Genomic DNA, 13,184 nt, shown 5'->3' with positions numbered 1-13,184 from the left:
CGAAATAAGCGATGCGCAATGAAAATCTTATGGCCATGGCAAAAGTGAACGTAGTTAGAAGCAGCACCATGTGCCATTTCCATTTAGTTAGAAAGAGTACCATTCTGATTCTAACGGAGACGCCAAATGAGGGTAGTGTTCGGTTGAAAGAAGTTAAGTACAATACAGATAATCCTACATTCGAAAAATCTCAATTTTCAACGCAAACGGTATGGGTATGAAACGCAGTGCGTCTTGGCGTACTTACTTTTTACTTATGTATCCATGTCTGCTGGTTCGACAGAACAAAGGGATGAAATCAGAGATCTCCACTGCCGACGGTTACCCGCCATTTCTTTCAGCTGTCTATGTTAAATTTTATGAAATTCTGGGATCCATCGACCCAAAATTTTAAAATAAATAAAAATGGCCATTCGCATAATTATTAGTGGACTATTAAATAGGGGTTTTTGTATAAAAAGTTCAAATGGTTTCCAATATGTTTATTTGGTTTTTCGTTTAGTTTAAAACGTTATGGACATTTATTTTCCAATAAAAATGATCTAAACAGACGTTCACAGCAGTTCGTCATCCTCCTCCCAGTCCCAGTCATGGTCCGGCTGCAGAACCGACAGAAGCTCATCCTCGGTCATGCGCTCTTGGTCTAAGCTAAACGCAGAAGGATAAGTACACGGCAAACAGAGCATATAGGAAACGCCCGTGTTGTGCCCCGTGCACTCGCAGGTCTGACACGATACTGCCGAAGCAGTGAGGGCAACGCGTTTCGTAAATACGGTGATGAATTTTTTCGTCAAATTGCGTCGCTCTGGCCGAAGTTTGCGTCCACTGAAAACAGATCCGTCGGTTTCAAGCGCCAGTGCCGCACAGCTACCCAGCGTAGCCTTTGGCAAGCGAACTTGCTTTCGTAGGTGAACGTCTCCAGCAAGTTCTTTGATATCCTTCTTGGTGTACGCCTTATCCCGATCCATGCCGAAGAACATTTGCGATACTCTGGACTTATCGGATTCAATATCGTGATCGGCTAAAATGTGCAACTTGATGCCATTTTCTAGCAAGAGTTGAAGTAATGACGAGTAGTCTAGCTTCATACTAGAGCTAGCACATTTGGAGCACGGCAACAGGATAAACGTTTTCGACACACCTGGTCTGAATACTAACTTAGAAGCCACGGTAATTGCTTCAAATATATCGTCGTTGGTTCCCTCTCCCGCAGCAATGTGGTTGAAAAATGGCTCAATAAACTCATGTGATACGAATACGTTATCGTTGACTATCACGCTACGCGGTTTGTCGAAGGGTGATTCACCACCAAAGCTAACCACTGAATAGCGATTGTTCGTAATATTACGCTCTAAAAATTCTTTATGCAATGACTGAACCATAGTAATGATGCTTTTTGCCGTGGTAATATTTCTGTTGCATTCCTTGGCTTCAACGATGAACACGACATCTGCCGTTTGAGGAATTTCTTTGTCCTTCATAGAGACGAACGTACCTTCTGGAACGTATGATCCGTTCATCAGCTGGCAGCTGTGGATAAATGTTGGAAAATTTTATACAGTGAGTTTAGAATATATGTGACCATAGCTTACTAAATACAGGAGTCAGGAACTCGCAACGGTACATCTTCCAAAAGGCATGCTTCCATGTACGCTAAAGCTGAAGTGCACGCGCCATTATTGGAAGGTTCGTTTGGTCTACTGACGAGATGTTGGCCTAAATCCAAACACATCTCAAAGAATGGATTGGTATCTACTACCGAGAAACAAGAAGCAAAATACGAATGTTTGTGTTGGAAGAAGGACTCGCAAATTTGGCTCAATTCACTGGAAACCGTAAGATAGTTTTGGGTGTGATTTGTAGCGTCCAGTTCGACATCGCAGCCCGGTAATTTCCAACTGTTGATAAAGTGTTTATTGGACGGGGTATATTTTTGTTCCGATGTGATATAATCGTCAAAAGCTTCATTGTTCATGGTTCCCAAAATACCGGCCGTTTTTCCAAAGTACCAACCTGTCAGGTCAAACGAACAAAGATTGTACTGTAGGCTACAAGTTAGTTTGAAACCATTGACAGACTGTATTGCTAGGTAATCTGTTTCACGATACACTACTGTGTCCGCTATCTGAGCAGGAAGAGCAGTCGTTACATTGCGGTTGATTTGTACCGACTAAAATATAAAGAAATATTAACTCCAAATACATATAGGTTGAAAAGTTTATAACTGCGATTACCATATCAGAAAAGTCAATTTCTAACAAGTTGTTTTCGGTTAATAACACGATTTTTTGAGAGTTCCTGCCATCGATTAACTGAAAGTACGCGTTCGTTTGGTTATTGTTAAATATATCTTAATACAATTGATTACCGTTGGTTCCAGTAAAAGTGTGAAGGTTTTGTTGTAAAAATCATGTGCTAGCACGTACGAACATTTGTCGGCTTCGCTGCTTACGCGGTAGTCACGCAATTCCATAGAAACAAAACGCTTGTCGAATGACATGTAATGTCTCGATCCTACCAGCAGAGAATTGGATTTGAACGGTGGTAACCACATCTTGGTGTCCGTGTAGGGCTTCAAAGCATAGTAGAGAGTCCAAACTGTAGTATTACTGCCAGCAAAGAAATCCTGAACATCGGTAATGAACTTGTACTCTGGAATTTCATCGAATTTCGGGGTCTCGTTGAAAGCATGCCAGGACATTGGTAGCTTCTGCTCTAATTCCAGTATGCCCTGATCAGGATCGAAAATAAACATGGTTTTCGCTTCACGGTACTGGTTCTCAGCTTGTAAGGCAGTTTGCGCGTATCTGGTGAGCTTATTTCTAACCATTCGCCAAAGTTGACGTACTCGTTTCTCCAGTTGAAACTCTTCTGCTAACCATTCAGCTTTGGAGCGTACTTCGTTTACGCGCTGTAGAATAAATTGGACGTACTCTAGATTTTGCAACTGCTTAATCTCATCCCAAAGTTCGGTAAATACTTGATGCAACTCGCGACCGAACGGTACCAACCGGAAAAATTTCTCTTGGACAAATCTTATCACAATTGAGCCGTACTTTTTAGCATTGGTTATGATATCGTTATGGATTAAATCTTTGTACAAAGTATCCAAATCTTGTGTAAAGTTTGAAACCTTGGTGAAATATGGCGATTCGGCTATTTCTTGCGTTTTGTTGTAGAGGAAAGCTGTAGAAAGTAGTGTAATAAAATTACATAGTTTATGGTTTTTAGAATATAAGAGTACTTACAGAATACTTCATGACCTACGTGCCACGTCATAGATTCCGCATAATGAGCCAGTTTGATAACCGATGGTTCAATGTTTTGCAACATTCGTTGCCAATAGGAGGTGATCGTTTCCGAAAGTTTATTCCATATTTCTTGAACGTTCTAAGAAAATTATAAAATATTAACCAAATTGTCCTATTTTCTTACTTGAAACTGACCTTTATAAACTGAAGGTGTAGATCTTTTATAAACTTGTCATAACGAGCCACCGAGGTTTCCAACACTTCCGACAGGTACTGCATCGAATCCCCTTGCAGAATACGTCCAATCACGTCTACCACTCGCTGATAGGAAGCCTTGATCGTTTCCATCAACCACGTTAGCGACTTCTTCAAAGCTTGCCCTGACTCGCCCATAACCTGCCAGAACTCAGTTAAGATCTTCGGGAAAGACGTTAACTTGTTTTTGATGGCTAATTCGTCAAGCACCGTGATGGTAAAATTAATAACCGAACGGACATAGAAATCGTCAGCGACATAGGATTCGTTCAGGAACCGTCGTAAATTCTCTAGATCATCCTGGATTACGTTCAATCCCGACACATCCTCAAGGAACCCTTCGATGAACGGATGTGCAGAATCCCAAATGCCGTTGACGGAGTCCTTTGATTCCAGATAGATTTGCTTGATCCAAAATTCCATGGATTCGGTAAACGAATTGTGCAACGATGTGACATAGTTTCGCACCAGGTTGCGCAAATCGTTGCGAATTTCGGGCCGCCAGTGAAGTTTACTTGTGACGAGACGAGAGTGATTCATTTTCGTATATAATGCCACATCAACCTCCCGCAGAGTGTCGTAGTCGCGCCAAAAATCAAAGTAAGCACTCCTTGAATCCGGTATAATTCCGTACATGTACACGTTTTCGGAAGCATCTATTAAATTCAGAAAAAATATCATTTCTACGAATGTTTCGTTTAGAGAAAATTGATTGAACATACCAGGTGTCATGTTAATTTTCATATGGACAAGTTTATTATCGATATCAATATAGAAGAATCCAGTGGAATCCAACTCTGGACCATCCAGAAGACTTCCATTTATCATATACAGTGGGTAACCTCCAGATGCTTTCGTCCACATCCGGTATTTACTATGCGATGTGATTTTCTGAAAATCGAATGGATGTGTTAGCACTTCAGTAGTTCAGTTTATCGCACACCACAATGAGAATAGTCTTTTTATCATTTTTGGCATACAAAAATAACGATCGGCTTGATTGCTCAACGCGGCCCTTTGTGGTAGATCGCCCTACTACTGATCAAATATTGGCAATCATGAAGAAGCAGCTAACACAGATCTGGCCATCCCAAGCCCATGCCTAGCGCCTCCACCTGGCCATACCTGAAACACTTCAATTTATAATTGAGTAGCTGAGCTAGCAGGTGCGGGGTCGGGTTGTCTTTGGTTCTTGGTCATACAACTGTAGTTTTAGGCAAAGCTTTGTACCACACGACTTTACTTTTAGGTTATCTGAATATTATTTAAACTAATATTTTTAGTAGTTGATGTTTTGATCTATTTTTAGAGAGCGAAACAAGACGCTATATTCTTGGCCAATTGCAGCCGGGCTTCTGGTCTAAATGCCATTAGTTCATCCCCTAGGGTCCGAAGTTTCACTTAACCTTTATTAACTTTGCTAACTCCCAACAAATGTAAATAAATCGTTATATATGCGGGAAGCGTTTGGTACCAGAGGCGTTCCTCATTCCCCATGATTTCAAGGAGTTAAATGGAATTGAGTAACATTTCTGTGGACTCCTTGCGCACTTGTAGGCATAAAAAAGACTCTACAGTCTTATTCAGCAACTCGTATCTCTACCTCCTCCTGGTATCAGCCAGAATACGAGCAACCTTGACGGAGATTGGGTAACCAATCCCAGTGGAAGCCAAAGTCGTATACTGACAGGGAAGGAAGGCTCTTTTGAGCTTCATGAGTCCTCCTGCGAGACAAAGGGTTGGTGTCCTTGCAAGCCGTCCTTCATCATGAAATACTAATAAGCACTGAACGATGAACAAATAACTTCGGACTGGAACAATCGGAATAGACCCATGCGCCGAAAAAGGACTATGGATTGGAAACTCGGGACGTGGAACTACCGATCTCTCAACTTCCAAAGGAGCTCTCGAGTGCTCTCTGACATATTGAAGAGTCACAAGTGCGTCGTTCTAGCGCTGCAGGGTACGTACGTTCAGAGATGGATGTCCCATCTACCACCTACCACAGCTGCAGCAACACACACCCGGAAACGGGTGATTGGCTGATGGCTAATCAATCCACAATCGCACTGCCAGTTCCGCCTCGTAGCAAAGAAATTGGACATGGTAAAGCACTTCGTATCCGCTGAATAGTGACAATCTGTCATTTACAACATCCTCTCCCGCGAGAAAGTCGAAAGCGTTGAACGGAAGCCTGGTTCCGGATGCCCGACAGTGCTGGGCGACCGTAACATGCAGCAGAATCTCAAAATGAAGACTGACAGCGAGCTGGTGTCATCGTTTCGTGCCTTGGGCCGGGAGGTCGGAGCAACCGGCTAAACGATGAAGTCAAAATCGGCATTTTTATGCGGATCCGCCAGTCGCCGTAGTCTGTGTCTGAGTAGTAGGTAATCACCCAAAAGATACTGGTCTTTCCGGCCAAGCACGATGCCGTGGTCATAATGGGTGTGGACGAAACCTACTTGACGCTGGATGGCAATGACTGGCAGACGACCGAGTGCTTCACGTCACCCGCCAAGAAGACTAGTGATGACGTCAAGAATATTTTCAGCCCCAAGTTCCCGAAGAAGATCCTTCTGTGGCTGGCGATCAGCGAGAAGAGAATATTCAAGCTGCTGTTCTTTCGTTCGAGGTTTACGGTGAACGAGAACGTACATGCAGTACGAAATATCTACCAAAAGTTGCCGCATTCATCAAGAAGTATCGCGTAAATGATGTGGTCTTTTGGCTTAACCTGGCCTAGGCCCATTATCCTAAGAAATTACTGGATGAGCTGCACCGGCTGAAGATAAACGTTGTACCGGCGGTTACCAACTCTCCCAACGTTCCCCAACTGCAAACAATAGAAAATTTTTGTAATTTTCTTATAATTGTGTTGTCAAAACGGAGAAGGAGCTGTTTACCAAGGCCACGAAAGAGTAGAATAATATGCTGACGTCTATTTTTTGATCGGCCATAGTGAACGTTCCGGTGAACTGTTGTAAAGCCATTTGGCAGGTCATTGAAGCACTGTTATAGAAGGCTTAATGAACATAGGATTTAAGGAAAATTTGTTTTATTGAGTTATCTTTTGTATTTTTTTTTTCATTGCCATCCGTAATTAGTCCATTTTTTTCAATACATCCAATACGTTAAGTACAGCGAAGTATTGGATAAGAGGCGAATACGAAAAAAGAAAACCTGAAGAGAATACTGATTTAGAAAACGAGGGGGCGCCAAGTTGAGTTTCCGCCACAATGCAAGGCTAGGGCTTTGCTCAGAAGTACCAATGACACCAAATCAAACGGAATCATAAATCGACCATGTTTTGGTCGACCATTGGCACTTCTCAGACATCATTAACGTCAGATCCTATCGAAGCGCTAACACGTTTACTCGGACGAGTAAGCAGTGATGGTTAAGATCCGTCCAAAACTCTCCATTGTGAAAAACATTCTGTACCGACACAAACCTCGGTTAAATCTCGCACGGGTCAAGCATTCACTCGAAGCAGCGCTGTCGGAAGAGGACGAGCTGAATAAAGCCCCTCTCGATGACTGTTGGAATATCGTCAGAACAGTCATTAGCATTGTAGCGATAAGCTCTATCGGTCACATGGCACATAATCAGCGGAACGACTTGTTGGACATTGAAGGTAGGAATATGATGGATGAGGACACATTCGTGAGCGGCCAAGATGCGTTGTACCACACGTCAGAATGTGGAAAGATACAGACAGAAGCAGAAGCAGCGAACCCAAACCTTCCCGGGGGATAGCGCCTATCAGAAAAAGCAAGAATATGCGGAGTTAGAGCGGGTACACCGTATCGCGATAAGTGTGGCAGTATTTTGACGGACGACTGTGGGGTGACCTAAAGAGGCAAGTGACGCGATTTTGATGGGGAAGCGGTATCAGCCCCAACGATAGGCGAAGTTAAGGAGGCCGTCACGTAGCGAAAGAACTTATTAAAATGGGAGGAGTGGAAAAATGGAGCTATCTAGCCGAACTACAAGATGGGCGACAATTTGGACTGTGAGAACTAACGAGCGATCATCGTTCTCAATGCTGCCTACAAAGTGGTGTCGTAAATCATTTTACGCTGACTATCACTATCACTATTACCATCACACGCATGCCAATTTTACTTTAGATTTGTATAATGATTAGAGTATGTCAAAACAAAGTGAACAATAAATTGTTTTGCAGTCGTGCGTGTCCTCGTATATAACTTATGACTGTGAATTATAAAGCAGTATAGATGACTGCAATATTTAGTCATATCTTAATCATATATTCAGGAGTGCAATGCAAGATAAAATTATAAATAATTGTCAACATTTTCGCACGTACATTGCCTGTACTTATATGTTCTTATCCGGCGTATAACTTTTTCGTTCAGATATGATGTCATATTTCTCAGTTGCAATCGAGATATATAAACTAAATGGTTTACTAGACGACCAAAAAGACCTATAGAAAATCATGGACGAGAACGGCTTTCCATGAAGCTGATCAAACTGATTCAATCTACGATGGATGGTAATCAGTACAGTGTGCGGATTTCGGGAGGATTGTCGAGTTCATTCGAATCACACGGTGGGTTGTCAAGGTAATGGTCTCTCATGTCTGCTGTTCAACATACCGCTACAAAATGCTATGAAGCAAGTTGATATCAACACACAGGGTACGATCTACAACAAATCTAGTCAATTCATCTGGTTTGCCGATGAAATGGAAATTATCGGAAGAACATCTGTGGTGGCTGATCGGTACATCAGTACAGTAAGACCGGACAACTATGCTAACCGTGAAATTAGGAGGCGTGTTATCTTCGGAATTCTGGCATATCATGCGTACCTCATGCGTGTTTAAGACGTTCATTAGAACGGTAGTTTTCTACGGTCATGAAATGTGGAATATGCTCGAGGAGGATGCGGAATTTTCAAAAGACGAGTGCTAAGAACAATCCTCGGGGACGTGCAGGAGAACGGAGTATAGAGGCGGAGGATGAATCATGAACTCGCAAAGCTCAATGGCAAACCTATTATTCAAAAGGTGGTTTAAGTTAGACGGATACGATGGGCAGGACATGATACAAGAATACCTGACAAATACCCTGCAAAAATTGTGTTTGCTTTAAATCCGGTAAGAACAAGACGACCAAGGACACAGCAAACATGATGGCTAGACCAGGTGAGTCGAGACCTTGCAGAGAGTACACAGTGTCCAAGGAATTACCCCCAACCGAGTAAATTGTACAAGTTTTGTTCAACTGGCTATGCCTTAGGACGGCAAGCCAATGAAACCAACTGATGGTGATGAACTCGAAGTGGTTGCACGTATTTAACATATTGGGATTCTTTGCTCACCGTCAACAGCAATACAGTTAATGAAATTCAACGAATCAACGACAAACGCTAAATAGTCCGGTAATCTTCTGCAGACTTAGGATAGTAGCATTACATAAGCCATAAGGAAGACATACGTGCACTTCCCGTATTCGAAAAGCGCATGAACCACGGATTACGGGTATTCCGCGTAGAGATATCCAAGGACATCTGGCGAAATACGTTGCGCGAACCACGTTACGAGAGTCCCGGATGATAGTGCGACGAAATGTGTTCGAAATCGAAATGTGAGGGTAAAGGATAGTTCGACCAGATCGATGCAGATTTGCTAGCGTCGAGACACTCAAGGAGCGGCGAGTAGTCGAGGACCGCGTGAAGTTAAAATCAGTTCTTAGTGTGGTATGAATCACCCCAGTCGTCAGCTGCTGATGACGATTAATCAGATTCATATTAAAAACTCAAGTAATTAAAATATGTTTACCCCCTTAATTACAAATAGTGCTAAAAATGATGAATACTAACCTCCAATAGTAGTTCCTTCTGTTTCACATCTACCTTTCCGATAACATAGCCATCTATTCGAGAAAGGTAGCCTCGTTTATAGTAGGATCTAGAGTCAAGTTCATATAAACCCAGCCGTAGTCCAACAGAACCTTGCGAGTTCAGATCAAGGTCAGACGCTTCATGCAAGCCGGATAATGTGTACGAATAGTTTCGATAACCAACCAGGGAGGTCAGATCTTTCGCATCAAAAGCAAATGAGATGTGCTGATTGGCAGCCTGAGTGTATTCAATGTCCACATTGGTTTTCAGAAGGTTGCGATCGTCGGAATAGTAGACTCCTTTCATTGTTATATCCTAGAAAAATTCATTTGGGTTACCCTGTTTGCTACAACAGACTCAATTGTGCATACTTGTTCAAAGGTTGGATGACCCAATAAAATCAGAACTGTTTGCTTTGAAAATGCACCCGCCGAGTCATCGATCCACCTGACGACTCCTCTGAGTATGCGTGAATCAGCAATATCCTTGTCGTTCGTCTTGTTAGGAGTGTACTGTAGGGAAACATCAGAATCGAAAGAATTGTCTGTCACCGCGTACCACCCTTCGGCCGTTAGGTTTCTGCGCGGATAGGAAATTTTCAGCCAAAATTTCTGCGAAACGTTTTCCGGCTTCGAAAGGTTTGTCAGATGGAAATCGTAAGCGATCCATTGTTTCGGGGACAGTTGCAGCTTTGATTTTTGCTTCGTCGTATCACCATCTTCATCGAAATCGGCAGACAACACCACGGTTCGGTTTGGATGGATGGCAGTTATAACGTACTCCCGACCGGTGTCTCTGGTCGTTACCTGTAGTTCACCTGTTATGTTAAACTTCTTTTGGTTGCGTAATTCGAATACTTCGGCACGTTTAATGTCCTGAAAAAAAATCAATTGTAAGTAAAATTGTTGAAAACACCATCTAATACATATACCATTTCTTTGTAATTATCTTTCAAAAGTCTGGTCGTGTGCACGTAATGAACCCCAACAGGCTTGAAATTGTTTTCCAGCGTCACATCTACCGTTTCTTTCTCGAACCCAGCTCTTGATTCCTGTTTCGAAGTGTACTGTCCACTCAACACCTTCTGGTTATTATACTCGATTTCTGCATGACCAGTGGTTATAGCCGGTCGTTCCGCCAATCCATATTTCACTTCTGCGTAGTGTCTGGTTTGTAACGGTATCTCAACTTTGATAGTGCCTTGTTGATCACGGTCCAAATTGTGCGATTTATATGTTGTTTTGGAATCGAAAATCGCATTCGATTCGGGCCATGCAGCTTTCAAATAACGAATCGACTCCAAAGGGCTTTCAATGAATTCCAGTTGACCGTGCAACCAGGTAATATTCAGGAATGGTGTGGTGCAATTGATGTCACCCTTCATATTAGATAGATTGACGAAAGCGACGTTTGCTTCGGATACTTTATTTGACGCAGGAATAGAGACGTTGCCGTTAACCAGATATAAGCCATCAACCAGGTCGTAGACAGCTATGGCACGGAATGCGTCCTCAAGGTACCATGGGCCCCTTAACTTGGCAGATATTTCGTGTTTGGCACCGTTTTGGAAAACGTCTAAGTTGGATTGAATACGCTCCGATCGTACGTCCGGTCCCCATTCGAAGCGAAGCAATGTGCGAAGGTCATTTACGAAGCTGTACTCAGAATGCCAAGCATAACGCTTACGAGATTCTTCTGTTTCGTAAAATGTTTCAAAGTTGAACGTACGAACTGGTTCTAGGAATGGAATATTTCCATTCATACTTGCTGCAAGCGTGTGTACATCACCAACTGGTTTAGGTAAACGAACTTTTAGAACACCAGCAAGATCGGATATAGAAATAAAAGTAACTGACGCATTTGTACTGAAGCTGAAAAAAGAATTACCGATTAGAAGAGTGGAATACTTTCACACTACAGTTGTCTACTAACATCCAAATATTGTTTAAATTAAGATCGCCACCGAATGTCATGTTGTGGTTACCCTTGATATCTGGGCTAAGGTAACGAACGCCGGCTTCAAAGTACCGCTCAGTCGTGTCCTTCAAAACTCGATTGTGGAGAGCAAACTGCATATTTTCCAAGAGATGCCAGTTCCACAAGCAACTAGCGTCTCCGGAAACAGATGGAATTGTGTAATTCGCTGTAACAGTTCCCGATATTGGCTTAACGTCGAAGAGCATATTAATATCTGCTTCTTCGATTCCATACCGCTTCCATGGAGATTTGAATTTAAATGATCCAGCTGCTAGATTATTTTCCAGTGGTCTGATACCTACTTTAAGATCGATACCCTCCAAATTAGGATCTGATGATTGAACATCCAATCCAAAGTTCCAGTCTGCCATAGACATCAACCTAAGGCTGCCATCCAGGCTAGCATGTCGTTCACCTCGTTCGATCTTTGCATTGAATGCAGTTTTAGTATCATCTGTGTTGTACTCGTATGTTATCGAGCCTTCTTCCCCCTCTCCAATGGGTCTTATGACTAGAGAGACCTGAAAAAAAGAACAGTTTGGATAACATTTTCCAGACACAAATATGTACCTACTTTTTTCGGTATATCTCTAACGATCGTCGCATCACCATCTATATTGAATACTTCTTCATTGCGGTAGAGTTGACCAAGTACAGAATATTCGTCGCCATCCTTCTTCATTACACTGCCATAGATCGTTAGATTTCGATACTCTTCCAGGGGTATGCTGAGTTCAATCGCTACCATTTCCCGGTTGCGCGTTGCTTTGGCGCGTACTAATTCAGTGACGCCATCGCTATCATTAAACCGGAGCTCGAACTGTGCTTTCGGATAAGGCTGCCGGGTAAGCACAAACTCCGTATCGATCATGTTCACCGGTAAAAAGTTTGATTGATATTTTCCTTTTCCTACCAGAAAATGTGGCTCGGCTGTTGACCATGCTCCATCCAGTCGAAACTAGAACCAATCGAAACATATTAAAATTGGTTGCAGGACACACTGGGTCGGAAACAGAAGCTAATAGGACAAAACCTCTAGCGTTTTGGACATGAAGACCTCGCCCTTCAACAAAGTGTTTCAGTTTAATCCGTGTTCTTAGCTAAGCTAAGCTTTTTCTAAAAGTTTAGTGTCTTCAACAAAGTTGTAGAGTATAGAAAAGCAAGAAAAGCTGTAAAAGATACCTATATTCGTGCGACTTTTGAAAATAGTTTACCACACAGAGAAAATAGAAACAGAGGAATAAGAAAGATATTATCGCAACGCCTTCTATGCAGTGAAAATAGCAACTAATCTATGTCACCAAATTGAGGTGCGTGGAAAAGTGAACCACTTTACTGAAGACGGTAACTCGCCAAAGAAGCGCTTGAGGCTTTGCCTGATGTCTATACCAGTGAGCAACATAGGAAAATTTAACTATATTTTATTATACTAAACTCGTTTATTAACCTGGTTCATCTAGATTAACACGATTATGATTGAAATAAAGCGCTTATAAATTAATCTCGATTACCCAAAAGTGTACATTTTGGACCCTAGTTCCAAAAACACTAGCATGGGTCAGACTTTGCATCAAACTTTGATCTTACAACCAATTTCTGGTTAGAGTTAGCATGAACCTAGGTTAATAAACGAATTTGCCATTAGTAACATACATTGTTGTACAATTCACCGTCGTGGACTACGAAACCCATGTTCATAGCATTATCCGCACCGGCAAGATCTTGTTTGTAGAATACTCGACAAGCATAGTAGGGTAATATCGGAGCTCGAACCCAAATTGTTAAAGCCGAGTCAATATACTGGTCCTCAGTCTAAAATTATATCACTGG

The 13,184-nt window shown here is 42.2% G+C and overlaps 1 protein-coding gene across 2 annotated transcripts in view; it reads right to left on the bottom strand.

Moving 5' to 3' along the window:
• Positions 1 to 475: 475 nt before the first annotated feature.
• The window catches only part of LOC128744450 (uncharacterized), a 37,088-nt gene continuing 24,379 nt past the window's right edge, over positions 476 to 13,184 (bottom strand). For both annotated transcript variants that reach the window (XM_053841478.1, XM_053841479.1), the window contains exons 13-25: positions 13,008 to 13,166; positions 11,929 to 12,312; positions 11,310 to 11,875; positions 10,309 to 11,248; positions 9,749 to 10,252; positions 9,357 to 9,692; positions 4,229 to 4,397; positions 3,447 to 4,162; positions 3,249 to 3,390; positions 2,369 to 3,186; positions 2,235 to 2,312; positions 1,593 to 2,170; positions 476 to 1,530 (exon numbers count right to left, since the gene is read on the bottom strand). In XM_053841478.1, the coding sequence (XP_053697453.1) occupies positions 555 to 1,530; positions 1,593 to 2,170; positions 2,235 to 2,312; positions 2,369 to 3,186; positions 3,249 to 3,390; positions 3,447 to 4,162; positions 4,229 to 4,397; positions 9,357 to 9,692; positions 9,749 to 10,252; positions 10,309 to 11,248; positions 11,310 to 11,875; positions 11,929 to 12,312; positions 13,008 to 13,166 (6,366 nt within the window). In that variant the 3' untranslated portion in view covers positions 476 to 554. The remainder of the gene's footprint in view (positions 1,531 to 1,592; positions 2,171 to 2,234; positions 2,313 to 2,368; positions 3,187 to 3,248; positions 3,391 to 3,446; positions 4,163 to 4,228; positions 4,398 to 9,356; positions 9,693 to 9,748; positions 10,253 to 10,308; positions 11,249 to 11,309; positions 11,876 to 11,928; positions 12,313 to 13,007; positions 13,167 to 13,184) is intronic.

Source organism: Sabethes cyaneus, chromosome 3, assembly GCF_943734655.1.
Source record: "Sabethes cyaneus chromosome 3, idSabCyanKW18_F2, whole genome shotgun sequence".
NCBI lineage: Eukaryota > Metazoa > Arthropoda > Insecta > Diptera > Culicidae > Sabethes > Sabethes cyaneus.
This window is presented reverse-complemented; position numbering and strand designations above follow the sequence as displayed.